The sequence below is a fragment of the Pelobates fuscus genome, chromosome 10 (assembly GCF_036172605.1).
Source record: "Pelobates fuscus isolate aPelFus1 chromosome 10, aPelFus1.pri, whole genome shotgun sequence".
NCBI lineage: Eukaryota > Metazoa > Chordata > Amphibia > Anura > Pelobatidae > Pelobates > Pelobates fuscus.
The window spans coordinates 76,224,444-76,245,820 of NC_086326.1; the positions used below are offsets into that span (position 1 = coordinate 76,224,444).

At 39.7% G+C, this 21,377-nt stretch overlaps 1 protein-coding gene across 1 annotated transcript in view; it reads right to left on the minus strand.

Annotated features, from left to right (window-relative positions):
• Positions 1-21,377, minus strand: part of LOC134574758 (collagen alpha-1(XIII) chain-like) — a 103,786-nt gene that overhangs the window by 56,408 nt on the left and 26,001 nt on the right. Inside the window, exon 2 of the mRNA XM_063433849.1 lies at positions 4,666-4,735. Within this exon, the coding sequence (XP_063289919.1) occupies positions 4,666-4,735 (70 nt within the window). The remainder of the gene's footprint in view (positions 1-4,665; positions 4,736-21,377) is intronic.

The following is a 21,377-nucleotide window of genomic DNA, read 5'->3' on the forward strand; positions in this document are numbered from 1 at the left end:
AGACCACATATTGAATATGCTGTGCAATTTTGGGCACCTGTTCTAAAGAATTATATTATGGCACTAGAAAAAGTGCAGAGGCGGACTACAAAATAAATAAAAGGAATGGAACACATCAGCTATGAAGAAAAGTTAACAAATGTAAACATTATATAAATATATTCAAGGCCAATACAAAACATTGTGTGGAAATCTATTCACAAACCGGACTTTACATAGGACACAAGATCGTGCGTTTAGACTGGAAGAAAGAAGATTTCGTCTAAGGCAAAGAAAAGTTTTTTTTTACTATAAAAACAATAAGGATGTGGAATTCTCTGCCTGAAGAAGTGGTTTTATCAGAGTCCATACAGATGTTCAAACAGCAACTAGATGCATACTTGCAAAAACAGAATATTCAAGGATATAATTTTTCAATGTAGGGTAATAGCTGCTTGATCCAAGGATTAATCTGACTGCCATTCTGGGGTCAAGAAGGATTTTTTTTTCCTAGTTTGTTGCAAGTGCTTCAAGCTGTTTTTTTTTTGCCTTCTTTTGAATCAACAGCAAAAACAAATGTGAGGAAGGCTGAACTTGATGAACGCAAGTCTCTTTTCAGCTATGTAACTATGTAAATATGAGTGTGGGCTAACCCAGACGTTAACGACCCAGGGGAAGGGACGGCCTGTATGTTTACAGACCGGGTAACCCCTTCCACAATTACAGGCTCTGCCTTCGGCTCGCCTTTTTATTTGTAGTTGGGGACAATAAGCCGAGTTATAGTAGTAGTGGTGGTGTAAGTCGGTAGTGCTGTGCTAATACCATCGTTCAGGTAGGTAGATAGCAAAAGTATAAGGTTTAACACTTAATACATGTTGACATTACATAACTGATACTTAAATGCCTGCCTCAATTCCCTCTCTCTTGAGGGATAAATCTGGTGCATTGAGATGATTTCTTACCATCCCTGTTATTAATTATGTGTACTGGGAATATTTACTAAGGCTGTTGAAGCAGTGCTTATTGTATACAAGATCTGAAAATGTTGAAGAGTTGTATCCTTGTAAGTTTATAGTGTTATGAGCCAGTTAAGTTTGAGGTGGCAAAAAGGATGTGGATGCCACCAAGGTATCAAATGAGTACGGATTAACGATTGGATAGGCTAAAGTGAATGTATTGAGAATGGCCAGAGTTCTAGTATATGAACGGATGTTGTTGGTGGAAAGCGCTGCGTCTGCCAGCAATCTATCTTGGGTCGTGAGGTGAGTGGATCCAATATCGGATACTTGAATTTTCTTAATTTCTTTGGGTGTTGAATAGTATATTTGGAATGGTGTGCATGGGAAAATATGTGAAAATTGTGATCGAGCTGGCATCGGCTGCAATGTGACAGCATGTATGTGTATATGGACAGGACAAAATAGATGTTGCTGCCACCCAAGTTATTCGTGAGGAGGACAGGGATAGATGTAACCCTGAGATGATGCAAGTAAGGGGCATGGAGTAGAGCACTCTTTGGGAGGGTTAGAAACTCTAGAGTTAGGGGATTCTAACCACAGGTTGTCGTGATCTTATGGAAGGATGTATGATATAGTATGCATATCTACCATGCTGTCTGTTGTTCACACTTGGCGCTGGTACTCAGTTGGGGAATCTCACAGTTGGCAATCATGAGTCTATAATGTTCAGCTACCCAAGATTTTGCAGGGAATGTAGAGCTTTAACATCTGCACTCAATAGTATTGGGAATGAAATGGGATTGCAAGGAACTGGGTCTATGACTGGAATGTGTGACATGCTGGAGAGAGAATGTATGGAGAGTATGAAAGTGAAATTACTTTCCTTTTTCCAAGGTGTGCGAAATACGATAATGAATAAATAGATTTAATATGATGGTCATGTCAATGGTAGCATAGCCCTACATCAACTGGTAGCTACCTTAGTGCCGGATGAAGAAGAAAATGACTGAACCAAGGGAAGGTGAGGCCCTACTAATGCCAAGTGGCTTGGAGAGGCTCTAGCTATGATTGGGGACGAGGAAATAAGGCCACCGAACGAAGTGGCAGAGATGTTGGCCTCTCGGTGACAAGTAAGAGATTCAAACGAGTGGCCATGACAAGTGAGGCCCTAAATTATAACATGGAGAGGTTGGAGTGAGGCTCTAGCTATGAGTTGGGCCGAAGGGCGAATACCTCCATTTGAGGATGGGAGTTGGCCTCGCGGGACTGAATTACAATTATAATAGACAATGGCCCGTGCCTATACCCTCTATAGTCAATCTAACCCTAAGGAATGTAGGAAAAATAGAATCGTAAGGTATTAATATAACGTACGTATGCAGCCCGACTCCTGGACTGGGGCTGAGAGCTAGCATTCAAAAGATTATTAAATGCTTTGACAACTATACAGATAAAAATAACTATAGCATCACTTAAATACAACCAAGCAGATCAAAACCTTATCACAACTCGCTTTGTAGTCAGAACTGGTAGACAGATTTGTATCTTTATACAAATAAGTACATTTTGTTAGAGGCATTGTAAGACTATCGGTTGGCAGATGCTTAAAAAGATAAATATAAAAATGTAATGTATGTTTAATCATTGATATTATATCATACAAGCATGTTATGCTATCTGATACCATATTTGGACAATGCATCACAAGTAATTTAAATAAAGCTTAAACAGACAATTTTATTAAAGACACGGAGGCTCCTATTATGCATATGTCTTTCTTTATTACTCTCAGCAGCAAAGATAGAGAAATATAAATATATCAAAATGAAAGAAAAAACTCATATATATCTTTGTCTTTTTAGTCGAACTGTCACTTTTTTGACATTTCCACCAATGAATAGAACACTGAAAAATTCCAATAACTTGCATCAAGATTGTATGTAATTTTGCATTTATCTTTGTTAAATATAAATAAAATAAGCATCACAATTCAGAACAGCCTAGACACAGTCAATTATTGAAAGGAAACTGGAAAGGTTGAGGAGGAGTTCACTTGCAGGATAAAATTATTTTTACACCTAATGGAAATCTATAGTGTTAGGAATACAAATCTGCATTCCCAACACAATAGTGCCCTCTGGCCCCCACCACTCCCTCAGCTCTCTACCTATTCCGTCATCCAATGGGGGGGACGTAATGTGCATAAGTGGTGAGTTCTGTGAGCGCATTAGGCCCTTCCCATAGGAAAGCATAAGGGGATTTCACGGACGCTGGAGAGTGAGGATGACCAGAGTCGTTTAAGGGACTAAGAGTCTGGTAAACTCCTGGAAGTGCCTCTAGTGGTTAAAGGCAGTCTTAGTCTTAGACTAAGGGGGACAGGGACATTGAGCCAGACCACTTCAATGTGCTGAAGTGGTCTGTTTGCCTATTTTGTCCCTTTATGAGTTTTTTTCCACTCCTGTTCTCTTTGGTCAGAACTGCCACTAATCTAACCATAGACGTTGTGCAACAAACCAGTAGTATTGGGTCAGATTGGGAATTTTAAATGCCCAGTGCTTATTACTGGTCTTTACTAGGATAAGTGATGTTTCTGATCCAAAAAAAAATATATAAAAATTGTTGCCACTATTAACCAAGGACTTATCCTTTAACACAGTAAAGGAGTTTAAGCATGCGTGGGATAGGCATAAGGCTATCCTAACTATAAGGTAAGGCCAGGGACTAATGAAAGTATTTAGAAAACTGGGCAGACTAGATGGGCCGAATTGTTCTTATCTGCCGTCACATTCTATGTTTCTATGTTTCAAAGGTAAACCAGGAAATGCACTGAAAAGCGGTATTTACTTAAATGTATGTATTACAAGATAATACACACAGAGGATATTCTATATTTTGGACCTTTAGAACCAACTAATGCTATTCTTCAGTAGTGATCAAAATAAAATAAATGTTAAAGACATTGAATGTTTACTTTAAGCTACATGTCTATGTATATAAAGAAAATGTTAAACAAAATGGTATATTTTCGAGTATAAGACCTTCTACTTGCACCCATTCCTCTCGAGACTCACATCGACATATGCACATTCACGGTTTCCTACAAAATACACTCCATTACCCTCCTCAATTAGAAGCAACAATTTATCTATTTTATGTTGTGGGGGATGAGAAGGAACTGCATGCTTATTTGGACTCTATTACTAAAGGAAGGAGTTTCCTTGCTGCTCATTGAATTAGAGTTTTAAACAGCCACTCATAGAAAGCGATGCCAACCATCTATTAAATATCATAAGCTGAAGCTGAACTAGTGTAGAGACATGGGAGGATTCTTTCTACTACCATATGATGGCATAAACCAATTCTTTGAAACGTATTTTTCCAGGGTATTCTAAATCTTGTCCATAGGCCATAATTCACAGAGATTACATCACTCTTGTGAATATGGGAAATAAACTACAGAGCTAACTAATAACAAAAAAGAAGATCACGTACATGTATTAACATGATTAAAATGGTGTCTGTTTTTTGTTTTTTTTATTTTAAAGTTGATTTTCCCTTTGACAAACCTACTGTGGGTATTGATATGAAAGATGGCAGGATCAAATATTTTCAAATTTGTATATATCAGTAGAAATGAATAAACTGGTTGATTTGTTGATGGTTTAGTATTTTATGTTTAAAGGATCCAAATGAAACAAACAAAAAAAAATTCTGTGGAGTATCTTACCAGGTGGACAAAGACATTTTACAGATGTGTCTCTTACTTCTCTAAATCTCGGTATGTAGGATTTCAATTTCTGTAAAGAAAAACAAATAAAAAAAGAAAAAACATGTTATTTAAGACTTTGTCAAGGTTCAATAATAATACGCTGCTAAATATGTTTATAATAAAATATATTAAAATATCATATAATAAAAATAATTAAAAAAATTATTTAATAAATATTAAAATAAAACAAAACGCAAAATTTCTAGACCACACTGGATTTATTAATGTAATACAAGTTTGATGAGCCTTCTTTTTCACAGGGCAATCACAATCAGCAAATGAAGGTGTTATAAACATCTAATGGTAAATATGCATTTGTACAAGTCTAAAGAACAGGCAATTGTTTCGAAGATTAACAAACTGGGAGTTGTAAGGAATGGACCAAGAAATTTTAACTTTTAGGTCAAATGTCTGAGCTAGAAAAACAGACCATGGTCATTACAAAAAATACCTTGATTAATTAATAAACAATTTTGCCCTTGATTTAATGATTAATATTTTTGGTTAAACATTTAAAACAAAGTATCAAAAATGTACCATATATAAAAATATTTTACAAAATATTAAATTATTTTAAGAGTTTATCCTAAGATTTAATAGAGACCTTTATTCACTAAACAGTGAACTAAAACCTTACTGCATATTTTAGCTTTCCAGTGTCCATGTCGGATGAATGCATTTTACATTTCTATGAAAGGATGCAAATAATATATAACTTCAAAAAGGATTTAGAACATTTTCTCATCAGTTCTTGAACCAAAATGTTTTGTTTTTTTAAATCCAGGGCGGAACAAACGCAGCCTACGTAAAATCACTTTAGCACATGTTCGGAGATTTGAGATCCAGACAGCCAGCAACTATGTGACCATTAACTTTCGATATCTCAGAGGAATGGACATTAACCTGTCTCTCCTTTGACAGTAACAAAGAAATGGTTAATTCTACAAATTAAGCTTGTTTCAGTTTAAGAAGATACTTGTAGTTTTTAATAAATTTTTTTGGTCTACATGCACCTGCTAATAAATGTATTGAATCTAACAGTCTTTGCACCTCTGTATACTGCAGTATAAAGTTTCTTATATGAGGCTGAGCCAGGCATAGTGTAAGCAGGTGCAGCTATCCACCCTTCAATCTGCTTACATTTGCCAATGCTCCTGCACCTCATGCTAACATTTCATCTTATCTTTTATTTTAGTTACAAACTGCTATTTTGAACTGGCAAAGTATTATAGTTATTATTTTTAACTTTGTGAGTGATAAATATGTGTGGGCAACAATAAAATCTATTTAACGTATGCCAGGTTGGGTTCAAGTCCTTTGAAATCTTGTTACTGGGGAAAATGGCACTAAATAACTTAGTTATTGTTGTTATTGTTATTATATATTATAAAGTAATTAATGGAACCCTGACCCCTTAACTGTCTTTATAATCTATCGGTGAAGAACAATTGAAGGGGGGGGCGGAGCCTGGAAGCAGAGCTGATCAGACGTGCATCGGCTGAGCTCCACAGCCTGGGACTAATAAATGACGGAAATACCGGGGCCAATCGCCAAATCGACCAGCCACCGACGACTTCCCAGATAAGGGAACGACGGTGCATCCAGGGATGCCAAAATCCTGCCGTTTTGGCACTGGACAGCAGTAATTCAGGCTTGCGGCCTACACAAACGCGGGCAGAGGAGAGGCGGCCGCTCTCCGAGCCCTATACCTGGCGGAGTGCAAATAGTTCCAAGCTGTCCCCCCTCCCCCCCCCCTGGACCGGTGGGGGTCATCCCGGTCCCCCCCCTGACATACCCAGCACCAACAAGCCGGCTACAACAAGCCATCAAGCGACGAGATCAAGCGATCAAGCAGCAACTGCCAAACTCAAAATGGCGGACAATCCGGACACACAAGCTCCTGACACAGAGCAAATTGCGATGTCCCTCCAGAGCACGTTTGAACGTTTGCTCTACAATGTAGACAGGCTCTTTGCCAACTTTTGGGCAAAGTTAGAGGCCCGCGCCATGGAGACACCGCGTCAGAACCAAGCGCGCAGCAGAGCAAAGCGGGAGGTGAGCAGGCCCCCTCAAGGCGAACTCCCACATCAAATGCCTGACTCAGCGCAAACGGACCAGACAAGGCCCAAGACCACCAGGGGCATACTACTCCGACATCTGCTGCGGAGGCTGAGAATCCACCGCCGCTGGCGGCAACGCTACAACAGGAACACCAGCCGTCCCTTGCATCAAAGAGACTTGGCCTCGAGAGAGGGGACCCGAGCCTCTAACCCTGCGATGCTGCTCTTCACCACGACCCAGAGTTGGAGGGAATTCAAGCCTAGCTCCCACATGGCACAACCCATGGACAGCCCTCATTCCCCCCAAGCCTGGGCATCGGCTGACGCTGGACTAGCTGAACACGCCACCCTTATCCTGACACCAACATGTTAGACAATAAGGCGTAAAGTATTTTCTGTTCCATGTTTTGTGTTCCATTGAAGTTTTTCTAAGACATCTCACACTGCTTTTAATACAAACTCTAACGATGTAGTCGCTAGGAATCCTGATAAAACATGCATAACGTAGCGTTTATTCAGAGTAAACAGCCTAGGGGGTTACTCACACTAGCCATGAAGCCAAGCCTGACTACTCACATACATAATCTACTTATATCTTGTTTAGCTATAAACAGCAGACCTGACTATGAAGCCTATCTTTATTACTCTTGTTCATTATATTTAAAAAAAATGTGCAACTGATCTACATATGCCATGTACCTGTGTTTTTGAAATGCTTATAATTGCTATAGTGGCATTGCAAGCATAACTGTCATCTCCTGCACATCAAAAATAAAGAATAAAAAAAAAAAAAAAAAAAAGAACAATTGAAGGGACCCTACATGTTGGATTTGACTGTCAATTGTAATTCTTTAGATAGATTAAAAATACGCAAACAAACTATTGGATACAAATAATCTCTGTTAAAGTAGACATTACTGTTGCTCATTCACAAGCAAACACAGCAACAAAGAGACATTACCATATCAAGAAATGGCTTCACTGATAGGAGCCTGCGATTCTGGTCTGTGGGATTTGATCTTAGTCCATAAAATTCCATATAAGGTAAAAGTGCGACCCTAGTCAGCATTTTAACTCATCAGAACTGGTGAATGGAACATCTAACTGAGCAAATAGCAGCTGTATCATGCTTGATATCTGCCTGTTGATTCATAGAGTTTTTTTAATATAGCTGTCATGTGAACAGCATTTGTCTGGACCACCAACCACACATGTGCATGGTTTTGACTCAGAATCTATCAAAGAATTGGGGGAAGACAACGACAGTGGACAATGAGTAGTGATTGTTATAATACATGGATTATAAATTAAGTAATATGAACACTTTGTGTAAGGAATACAAAGATATATTCCTAACACTAATGAGTTCCTCAGCCCCCACGCCTGCAAGCAATGTAAAGGGCTTTATTCACTCACCTGACAGCGCCGAGGTCCATCTCCTCCAACGTCATCCTATGGGGGGACATAATGAGCATACAAAGCCCATGACACACATGTATTAGGCCTTCCCCATAAGTGAGCCTTGCCTCCTTGTCCAATGTCGTTTCACTGAGTCAAACTCAATGAAACTCCAGGAAGCGCCTCTGGTGGCTGTCTGGTAGACAGACACTAGAGCCAGTCTTAATACTCAAATGTAAACATTGCAGTTTCTCAAAGTTCGCAATGTTTTACAGGACTAAGGGAGACTTGGACACTGCAACCAGACCACTCCAATGAGATGAAGTAGCCTTGGTGCCTACAGTGTCATTTAAAAATAACAATATAATTAAAAAAAAACAAAAAAACATTAATTCTAGATTTAACAGTTATCTTCCGGAGAATGGAGCAACTCTAAATCCACAGCTAATGAAGTGCAAAGCATATATTTGGCAACTGCCTACAAATTCCATTCTAATCTCAAACATGAGGAATCTATGACACTTTTACAGTGTATTTACAGTTTTGAGTAACAATAGTAACTTAACAGTGCATGAACAATACATTGTCAATACACAATAAACATCAAAGCCACTGTGCACTGTCCCTCCATTAAGTTGAGCAGTGTTACAGAACAGCTACTGTTATAGCAGTAACAATAAAGTGATTGAGCCATATAAAATAACTTTTATGGATACCATTGCAAGACAATTCCAGTGAACTGCAAGTTATCAATACAAAAACAGGACAGAAATGTTGAGTTTTTTTCATATGGGAATCTGAATAAAAGGGAAGTACATTTTTTAATGGGGACTGGATCCCTAGAATGTCTCAAAATAACAAGGGCATTTAAGGTAGTACAAAAGGAACATATGCGTGATATTAATAATATTTATATATGTAAATGTTTCAGTTATCTAATAATCTAGTTTTCAGCTTTTACATGGATGGAAAACAAAATAAGTATACCTGTATTCTTAATTAAATACACTCAATATTTATTCCCTTTGTTCCACGTCTTGCTACATGTTAAAGGAATTTACTCATGAATCAAGGTACTGATGAGATTAAGACAGGGTTGATAGCTGCATGGGGTCTGTTAATGCTTTAACAACTGGAATTGTTTTCTCTCACCAGGGGAGGTTAAGTGGAAACACATATCTAGAATTAACCCCTGCTGAATAGAGGTCTCTATTTTATGCCCTGTGAGAACAGGAAGGCTATTGCATGTTCATCGTAGTCTTCTTTTCCCACACTCTCTCTGTAACGATCCCAAAATAATAACTGGTATATTTTTTTCATTCTATTCTTTAGATCTGTATATTGATTACACATCTGTGACTACACACAGATTATGATTTAAGACATTATATAGAGCTTTGGCCTGACAACAAAAAACACACATCTTGAATCAAACAAACTCCCAATTCAGAGGGCATAGAAGATGCACTATAGTGGGTACTGATCACCTATACTGCTTAGTGGCATCTGCAACATAATGCCGCAAATTTAGCATTCTGTAGTATCCACATATTAAATTGGCCAAGTTATTCCAACTCTATGACAAGGCCAGGGGAGAAATGTTGATATTAATAGTTGGGACAACACATTGACATACAGGAGATGGTGTATAAATGATATTAGATTAGAAAAGAGATATGTGGTTCAAAATGTTTATCTTTTTACCTAAAATCTACATTTTCTCTATAGAAATACATCAAAAAGACCTACCACTCCGATACTTAGTAGTGTTTATAAACACGTAAAAGGCAAGGGTCATGTTTAAAGAGGTCAGTTAAGACAGTCTTCATTTTCAAGTTAATCATGTCAGCTGTAGCTCTGACAAGCAATTTGTTTCATGAACTGTTGTTTGATAGCAGCCAGAATAAAAAAAACCAAAACTAGCTACCTGGCTGATAAGCTGGAGTGTTGAAAATTGCACATACTAATGTGCTTCATTAGAATTATATGAAAAGTAATCATTAAGTGCAAATGTAATTTGGGGGCACGCATAAAGGGAAATTCTCAATTATAAAATGCATTAATTTTTTGTGTTTTTACTTAGTGCATCAACAACAAAAAAAATAGTAAAAATGTTTACTTTTTAATAAATTCCTTCCCTAACCTCTAAAAGCTTCTGACTTCTGCATCTAATTACTATTGGCCTTTTTTTTTTTTTTTGCCCAGCACCAACTACCTAGTGCTGGGCATCGTCTAGTCAAATCCTTCAATGAAAAAAAAACAAAAAAAACCTTTACAATGTAAGAGGTAGGGTACAAATCTAATATGCAAAAATTGTATTATCAATGTTATATTAATTGACAACTTAAAAGAAATACACAAAAGAGATTATGAAAAATGTATAAAAGTGTCAACCTTGTATGAATAATTTTTCTTGTGTAGGTATCGATGGTGAAGAGTATTTATCTAAGCCAATTTAAAAGTCCATTCACTCATTTCCCAACATTCATTGTCTAAGTTGGCAAGTTGGACAGAGACTTCTAGCGACTATTAAGTTGTCCTTACTAGCACCTTGTGCAGTATTGTAGTTCAATTACGCAATCACCCCAGATGTTTGAGAGGATATTAGAAGGAGAGAAACTATAGCCCCAATAGTCATAACATTTTCATCCCCAATTATATAGACAACATATCAATGTAAGCTTGCATGAGCAGGGGCTTCAACACTGTCTGTTGTTCCTGAACGTCCAACTTGTCTTGTAACTACTTGTTTTGTTAGGCCAGCTATTGTACAGCACTGCGGAATTTGAGGGTGCTTTATATATAATAATATTATTGAGATATGCCTTTATTGTAAATGTTCACAGGGATAGAGCTCATTGGGATACTTGTTCCCCTTACATTTGAATTATCTCGGCAAATGAGAACATTCTTTTGACTTGCCTAAATCAATGTAATAACTAGTCTGCCTAATGCATCACAACTCCTAGCAATATTAGCAGACATTATTCTAACATGCTATTGCAAGCTTGTTTAAAAAAAAAAAAAAACACAAAAAAACAGACATGCTTTTTGGTAAATGTGTGACATAATATGGCTTCCAAATGTCACATGTATTTCTTTCAGGCTAGCTCAGTGCTTTAGATTTACTTTATTTTAGGGGAATTTTTTTTTTTTTTGTAATGATTTGGCTTAAAACAGGCAAAATAAATTATTTAGCCCATTATCATGGGCTACAACATGATACACTTTGGAATAATTGAGATTTTTCTTGAATTTATTAGCCATTACTTGTATTGACTGTTCAATGCAACCAAGTATTTTAGACAGCAGATACTAGTTAATAGCTAACATGGCAACCCTTAAAAAGTTTAAATGTCCCTCATCCAACAACAAAAAAGTTTGAAAAATACAAATCTTGAAAGGAAGTAGATCAGTCTGGTAACAAAGCAACCCCACAGTTTCAGTGTTTGCCTCCAGAAGAGAATGCATAGCAAATTACCTTTGTCTGCAATAACATTAAAGCAATCATCATCCCACATTGAAGAATGAGGTTTCCAGTTTACTAAGGGGTATATGAGTTGTATACATAAAGGAATTGGACAAGCCTGTATCTGCTTTCCATCATCTGAAGCAGTCATTAGGAGCCAGGCTGATCTGCATTAACATCTCAGATAGATTGACCTATATTTAAGCCAGTTGCCTAACCTCACTATCACCTCCACCACCCAACTTGTGATAACAGCTGCTGCTGTGTCTTTTATGTTTACATCACACTTGGTGGTAATAACAGGCGCTAACACAGATGAAAAGGCAAAACCAAATACTATTTATTTTTCTATAGAGGGAATGGCTTCCATTGTAGACAATAAAAAAGAAAATAGGACTCTGGCACTCAGCTTCAATGATGCAATGGAGGTTTATTCAGCCATCTAACAGGGTTGGCAATGTTATGACATGAAACATGTCTTTTTTTTAAGCTGATTCCTGGCCTACCCTATTGGATGGCAGAATAAACCACTATTACACCTCTGACTCCAAGTGCTGGAGTCTCATTTTTTTTTTATTATTAGTTGTGATCTACTGGAATAAGGGTTGGATTCTTGGCTCAGATTGGCTCAAATTCCTATTTGTGTTCCCCTTACGCCTATTGTGTTTCATTCAGTTGTAGCTAACTGCACCCTATTCCTATCTCATCCAATGAAATATTGATTTTACGGAATTAAAATTAAAACATAAATAGTTGACCTGCAGGATTTTTCACCAAAGTTTGAATTGCCAAAAAGTAAAAGTAAATCTAAAATTGTGGGTTAAAATTACCGCAGTGGAAAAAGTCAGTCATTTTTTTCAGCTCAGCTACTTTAACCTAAAATTGTAAATAATCTTTGAATTCACTTGGACTCTAGAACAATTTATACTTTAGAGAATAACCTTGACAGATTGATGGTCCATATTGATACAATCAGAAAGTGTTTAAAAGGATGCTTTTAACTGATGACCTGTTAGCATTCCAATACAGTGCCACCAGCAGGATTCTCATTAACCGTTTGTTCAGACTGAGACACCAGGAGAATCTGAATTAATATCCAAACTGATAAGTAAACAGGTATTTTTTTTTTTTATAAATTCTTGTAACATGTAAGAACAGTGGTTAGTAGTGATGTGCGAACATAAAATTTTCCGTTCGCGAACAGCGAACGCGAATTTCGGCAAATGTTCGCGAACCGGGCGAACCGCCATAGACTTCAATGGGCAGGCGAATTTTAAAACCCACAGGGACTCTTTCTGGCCACAATAGTGATGGAAAAGTTGTTTCAAGGGGACCAACACCTGGACTGTGGCATGCCGGAGGGGGATCCATGGCAAAACTCCCATGGAAAATTACATAGTTGATGCAGAGTCTGGTTTTAATCCATAAAGGGCATAAATCACCTAACATTCCTAAATTGTTTGGAATAACGTGCTTTAAAACATCAGGTATGATGTTGTATCGATCAGGTAGTGTAAGGGTTACGCCCGCTTCACAGTGACAGACCACACTCCCCGTTTAACGCACCGCAAACAGTCCATTTGCACAACCGCAAACTCCCCATTTGCACAAGGTTGGATACCAAGCTAGCCATGTCCCGTTCCTTGTCCTCACTGATGTCATTGAAGGTCTCTTCCTCCACCCAGCCACATACAACACCAAGGGTCCCCGAAAGGTGACAACAAGCCCCCTGTATTTTTTTTTTTTTTAAATGTACACTACTGTTACACCAGATATGAGTTGCACTGGTGTGACACTGTGCCCTGGCAGGCCCTGAAACGCACACGTGTGAAGGAAACTGACTGCTATTATATTAAAGTCAAAAAAGTTTTTTTTTTTTTACATGCAAGCTATTGTGACACCAGATATGAGTGGTGGCACTGGGACCACCTTACAAATATTGGATATCGCTAAAAATCATGATCACTATATACTTTCTCTACAAACCTCTAAAACGAACCAAACTACTCATCCATCCGCTATGCCACTTTATCCCACCTAGAACTAGTGCCCAGTTAAAAGACTTGACTCTTACTTACCCACACTCAGTCATGCCACACACATTTCCCCACTACTCTCACTGAATCCCTCTGACTACGGCTAAATTCATCTTCTACATCAGAACACTACTCGTAAGATTGGGTTGTATCCATGTCTCGGGTCTTTCATTTAGAATAGGGGCAGCTTCGGTCTCCTTCAACACTGACACTCCAGTGCATATTATTAAAAGATTGGGCAGATGGAAATCCTCAGTCTACAACCGATATATTCCTCATCCCGAGAAAGAAATGAGGAAAGCTTTTAAAAGTTTGGCTTTGTAAGTTTGATGCAATAAGTGTGTTTTTCTTTAATACCTTTTCACCCTCTTTGCATGAACCCGATTTACATATATTACTAATATGTTTCTGAACATATATATTATATTATTCACTCACTCACTCACTCACTCTCTGGGCCGGCCTAAGACATCATGCTGCCTAGGTCCAACGATAAATGACTATGGGGGATAATGTATAATAAACACAGGTTACTGGCTATGGGGAGGATAATGTATAATAAACACAGGTTACTGGCTATGGGGAGGATAATGTATAATAAACACAGGTTACTGGCTATGGGGAGGATAATGTATAATAAACACAGGTTACTGGCTATGGGGAGGATAATGTATAATAAACACAGGTTACTGGCTATGGGGGGGATAATGTATAACAAACACAGGTTACTGGTTGTGGGGGGATAATGTATAATAAACACAGGTTACTGGTTGTGGGGGGATAATGTATAATAAACACAGGTTACTGGTTGTGGGGGGATAATGTATAATAAACACAGGTTACTGGCTATAGGGAGGATAATGTATAATAAACACAGGTTACTGGCTATGGGGAGGATAATGTATAATAAACACAGGTTACTGGCTATGGGAGGGATACTGTATAATAAACACAGGTTACTGGCTATGGATGGATAATGTATAATAAACACAGGTTACTGGTTGTGGGGGGATAATGTATAACAAACACAGGTTACTGGTTGTGGGGGGATAATGTATAATAAACACAGGTTACTGGCTATGGGAGGATAATGTATAATAAACACAGGTTACTGACTATGGGGGGATAATGTATAATAAACACAGGTTACTGGCTATGGGGAGGATAATGTATAATAAACACAGGTTACTGGCTATAGGGAGGATAATGTATAATAAACACAGGTTACTGGCTATGGGAGGGGTAATGTATAATAAGCACAGGTTACTGGCTATGGAGGGATAATGTATCATAAGCACAGGTTACTGGCTATGGGAGGGATAATGTATAATAAACACAGGTTACTGGTTGTGGGGGGATAATGTATAATAAACACAGGTTACTGGCTATAGGGAGGATAATGTATAATAAACACAGGTTACTGGCTATGGGAGGGGTAATGTATAATAAGCACAGGTTACTGGCTATGGGGGGGTAATGTATAATAAACACAGGTTACTGGCTATGGGGGGGATAATGTATAATAAACACAGGTTACTGGCTATGGGGGGATAATGTATAATAAACACAGGTTACTGGCTATGGAGGGATAATGTATCATAAGCACAGGTTACTGGCTATGGGAGGGATAATGTATAATAAACACAGGTTACTGGTTGTGGGGGGATAATGTATAATAAACACAGGTTACCGGCTATGGGGGATAATGTATAATAAACACAAACAAAAAAAACAAAAAAAAATGAATGCAGCTTCAGAATTAATCTAAATTGTATGCTGTCTAGGAGGTGGGAGGGTTTGGGAGGGAGGGTCTGCTTGGCTGGAATGTGTCTGCTGACTGTGAGGTACAGGGTCAAAGTTTACTCAATGATGACGAATAGGGGGCGGACCGAACATCGCATATGTTCGCCGTCTGCGGCGAACGCGAACATGCTATGTTCGCCAGGAACTATTCGCCAGCGAACCGTTGGGGAGATCACTAGTGGTTAGGCATAATAAACATTGCACTTTTTTATATAAGGTAGAGTGGGCAGTCATGTAGTACCAGTATAGGGAGCTTGACTCGTTGAGGGGGCTAACTATTGATTTAAGTTCATATAGGCTAACTATTTGGCTGAGCGCTCGAGGCTGGGTGAACTCAGGTATCTGCGTTAGATTGCAGTGGGTCGCAAACCCTCCAGCCACCGGTGTGGCCGCTGTCTATGGTCTCCCGTGGGTTACTATATTGCCCTCCTGTGTGTTCCCAACAGGTGCAGGGTGGAGAGCGGCATGTCGTGTGTAAGTGGGCACGGATGGAAGAGTCACTGTTAAGGTGGTCATGTTGTGTGGTCATCCGTGTGGTCCCTGTCCTATGATGGCTGAGGGGCCCAGGCCCTGCAGTTCCCTGATGGACAGGGGTTGTGCTTAGCGGGAAGTTGGTGCTGATCTGAGCCCTCCTTCAGGCTGCGCTAGTTGGTGGTGGTCGGGCTGTGCGAGTTTCACCTGGGTTACCCTGAGGCGTGGAGGGGGGAGGGGAGGAGGTGAACGTCGGGTGTGTGTCAGTCGGGTATGGGCATAGGTCTTTTTGTCTGAATATGGATAGCCTAATAAGTGCGAAGATATAGTGGCTACACTGGGTGGGTGTTATCAAGGTGTCAGCCTCACACTATTGGGTCTGGTCCATATTAGAGTCAGGTCATGGCTCTGGCCCGAGAGGTCGAAGCGGTGTCCCTGGGCACAAAGTCACAGTGGCCGCGGGGTCCCAGCCATGAGGATTTGCCAAGCCCAGCAAGTCCGGGGGCAAGCCCAGTGTCTGTAGGTGTTTTTTCGCATCTGGCAGGTCTCGTATGGTGATGGTGGTGTCTCCGTGTTGGATCAGCAGCGAGCGAGCCTGGCTCCAGCGGTAGCTGATGGTCTTCGTGCGTAGGAGGGAGGTGAGTGGTCGGATTGACCGGCACCAGGCAAGGGTCCCTCCAGATAGATCCGCAATGAAGGTTATGGACATCCCTTCGAAGCTGTAGGGTGATTGCCCTCTGACGACGGCCAGCACCGCTGCTTTGTCCTTGTGACTTTGAAATTGCATCACCAGGTCTCCTGAGGCTGCGGGTGGTGCTTTGGCTGGTTTTGGGAGTCGGAATATGTCTTCCAGTGGTACTGCCTTTCCATGACCCCTCTATAAATTTCAGATTATTCTGCCCAGGGCCGTCTTTAATATCGATTGAACCCTGGGCAAGCATTTGCTTGGGCCCCCTGTACCATGCCCTCTCCCACCCTCCCCCCCACTCCCAACACACAGCTCCCTGGCATGCAGTCACTGCCTCCACCCCAACCTACTGATGGAACTAATGTAGAGAGGGCTGTGGTGCAAGAATCTTTTGGGGGTCTCCCATAGCGCAAGAGTGGAGAAAAGATAGATAGATATTGTGAATTTGAATGTAAGCATGTTTTTGTATAGAGTATATGTGTGCATGTAGGGGTGTATTTGTATGTAATTTTACCATTGGAATGCAGCTGTGTATTTGTGTGTAGTGTTTGCGTTTAAATGCAGGGATGTGAGTTTTGTATGTAGTGTTGGATTTTAAAAGTTGTGCTTTTGTGTATTGAGTTGGTGTTTGTATATAATTTTAATGTTTTAATAAACGTGTGTGTTTGTATGTAACATTTGTAATTGCATGCAGGGGTGTGTTTGTATGTAGTGTTGTATTTTAGATGCAGATGTACATTTGTGTGAATCATTGGTGAGTAAAGGGTGTGTTTGTATACAATTTTGGAGTTTGTGTTTGTATGTAATAATTGTGTTTGCAGCGGTGTGTTTGATTACCTGGATGTATGCACATACATACTAACACAGATATGCATACACATTGACACGCAGATACACACATAAACACACTGATACATGCACACACCTGGACACATGCACACATCTTAACACACAGATACACACTAACACAAACACACTGGCATATACACACACACTAGCGCATGCACACACTCAGATACACACTTTGACACACAGATACACATACTTTGATACAGACACTGGTGCACACACACTGGCACATCCAAGGGGCCCAGACCAGAGCACTCTTAAACGGCTGACGGCCCCTGATTACATCAGGTGCTGCAGTCAACAGGGTTTGGATGCCAGCAGGGGTCTCACTGGGCAGCTACCTTGGGCCCCCCAGGAGTAACTGGGCCAGGGGCAGCTGTCCCTTTTGCCCGCCTTTAAAGATGGCCCTGATTCTGCCTCCTCTTGTCTTCCATGGTGTCAAATCTGCTTTCATGTATTGTGGTGATCTGATGTGTTAGCTCTTCCACCCTTTGTGTCAGCTCTCTAATTTGTTGCGTGTGGTCTCTTGATTTGTTTTCCACCGCACCGAGGTGGCCTGTCAGGCCCCGCAGATCCTCCCGAATCATGGGCGAGATTTTCAGTTGGAGGTCCGCCATGATCTCCCTGATGGCCGTTAGTGTCACCGAAGCCGTGTTGGGTGTCGGATGCAAGAGCGCCGCTCGTACTGCTGTTTGCAGCACCGTTGCTAGTGTGAGGTCTCCCTCCTCCTCCTCCGATGCCCCGTCGGAGAAGTTTGAACAGCCGCCGTGGAGGGACACCATCTTAGGCTCCTGGGCGCCATGTGCCTGCCGCCAGAGGTCTCCAATGCTCAGACCTTGCCGGGGTCGATCGGGCTTAAGTTTTTGTCGTTTTCTTGCCCATGGGGTAAGTGGTGGGGTCTTCCTGGGTGCCTCTTGATCGTGGGTCACCCCTATTTTTAGAGTTTTGTTCTTTGTTTAGCAGGAGTTCACAGGCCATGCCGTAAACAGGTATTTTTTAAGCCTTAACTTCAGCTGAACAATGCAATATGTAATAAATGAATTTGCAATCAACTTGTCTTTATTACAAGAGTAGACTATGGAATGTGTAACTGAATAAGTAAAGCCACTCATAACTTTACGAAGTTTTTTTTTAAACTGATAAACCGTCTTTAAATAATATATATATTCTACTGATAGATCACCATCAATGCAAGCAATTAATTACCTTAATAAACACGGATATATTAATCATGAAAGTATAAAATAAAATAAAAATTCAATCATAAAAATGAAAATAAAAGGCAAAAAAAGATAAATACCTTAAAAGCACGAACATAATTTTTAAACATGCAATTTGAAGAATTGAATTGAACTCATTAAAAAAGATAATGAGTTTTTTTTCCCCATGATGGAAATACAGCATTGAAAGGTATATTCTAGCAGTAAAAAGCGATAGCTGGTTTCTAAAGTATATTAACTTGTTTAAGATATAGTTATAGCAGCACAGTGCCAATATACTAGAGATTTCATGTGTGTTTCAAATAACTACAATATATACAAATAAGATTTATTGGCACTCAGTGTATCATACCAGTTATTGTTTTAAGTTAACTGGCTTTAGAACACTGATAATTGCTGTCTACAGGACATAAATTTATATGTTTCCCTGGTGTTCTTCCACTCATCTTTCCTACGCCTTTTTATTTTACTATCACAAAGCCATATCTTTAGAATTCACCATTGTTACCCATTACATGCAAGTATACTCAGTTAATATGTTTATTTTCCTTATGATATATCCTTCTTAGATTCCTGGATTCCAATTCACATATATCACATATATCATAAAACATGATGCATTACATAGGCAGAATTTTAAATGTTTGCATTCTCAGACAAAAAAGCGAACAGGTATTCATTACCTTCTATTTAATTTTGTTTATCCATATATACTGATTAGCCACAACATTAAAACCAACCAACACCTTTGAACATGACCTTGGTGGTCCTGGCACCAAGACATTAATAGTAGATCTTTTAAGTCCTGTTAGTTGCGAGGTGGGGCCTCCATGGATCGGATTTGTTGTTCCAACACATCCTACGGATGCTCTATCGGATTGAGATCTGGGGAATTCGGATTGAGATCTGGGGAATTTAGAAGCCAACAATGCCTTGAACTCTTTGTTATGTTCCTAAAACCATTCCTGAACAATTTTTGCAGTGTGGCAGGGTGCATTATCGTGTGAAAAAAGCCATTGCCATGAATGATGTACATGGTCTGCAACAATCTCTAGGTAGTTGGTACGTGTAAAAGTAACATCCACATGAATGCCAGGACCCAAGGTTTCCCAGCAGAATATTGTCCAGAGCATAAGACTACCTCTGCCAGCCTGTCTTCTTTCCTCCAGGTAAATGACGCACACTCATTGCACCATGGTCCAGTTCTGACACTCATGTCACCATTCAAGGCACTTTCGGCAGTGGACAGGCATCATCGCATTCTGACCAGTCTGTAGCTACACAGCCGCACAAGTAGCAAGTGACAATGCACTGTGTGTTCTGACACCTTTCTATTCTGGCCAGCATTAAATTTTCTACACTAGCTCTTCTGTGTGAATTGACCAGATGGGCTAGCCTTCACTTCCCATATGCATTAATGAGCCTTGGGCACCTATGACCCTGACGCCGGTTCACTGGTTGTCCTTCCTTGCACCATGTTTGGCAAGTTCTAACCACTGCATACCGGGAACACCCCACAAGGGTGTTACTTACTTATTGACTTACTTATTTAGAGAAGCTGTGACCCAGTTATCTAGCCATTACTATTTGGCCCTTGTCAAAGTCACTCTGATCTTTATGCTTGACTATCTTTCCTGCTTCCAAAACATGCAATTTGAGAACAGACTGTTCACATGCTGCCTCCTATATGCCACTGGCAGGTACCGTTGCACACTTGTACTCAAAGTGCACATAGAATGCACTAAACAAATCCACACCTCCCCTGACAAGCTCCTTCACAGCATGACTGGTTTCAATGAATTTTGACAGTTCCATTTACAAAACGGTTAACGGAGCTGTCAGTTAAGCTGATAGCACCTGCACTACAGCTGTTATCAGCTTAGGCATCAATTTAATTCATCATATAAAATGAATGGATTTATTGTGAAATGCCTAACCACACATCCCATAAACCCTGTGATGTCCAGCGGCTTATGGGATAAATTGATGGCCCTATAAACTGAATACGAATCTTCAGAGCCACTCCTGGGTCTGCACAGAGCGAACTGCAAATGCACGAACTTGGCAATAACTGAGATAATACTTACTTTTTATTTAATTTCTGTACATTTATACATTATCTAAAAAGTACCTTAAAAATAGAGGCTGCTTCCAGCCTGAAGTATTGCTTTAACGGTTAAATACATCTTCTTAGCTTTGGAATTCAGATACTTTTCATTCTAACTTTCTGTACTTGTTATCACTTTTCAAATAAAACATAGTACTTATATTGTACAACTCACAGATACAATTTAAATATACGCAACTCAGTTTCCAGGAGTGAGGTTGTCAAGCATGGATGATTTGTATCTAATCAACAGCCAGGTAAATTTAGACAAGACGTTTTGTACGAACATCTGTGGGACTGAGCCAGAAAAGCAAGATTAACACCCTCTTTCATACTAAACATGCTATGAGATTCGTAATGTCCAGACAGAAATGTAGTTTAACTACATGTCCATCACAGTAATCTATTTTTATTGAAACAGAAGATATTGCTTGCTTCATGTTTTAGAAGCAGAAAACATGTTTCTTTGATGTATATTTACAATGCATCCTGATATTAAAATAATACTGTGGTGCCCTAATCACTGTTTAGGTGGCCAGGCTCTCGCTGCAAGGGTAAAAAGGAGAGTT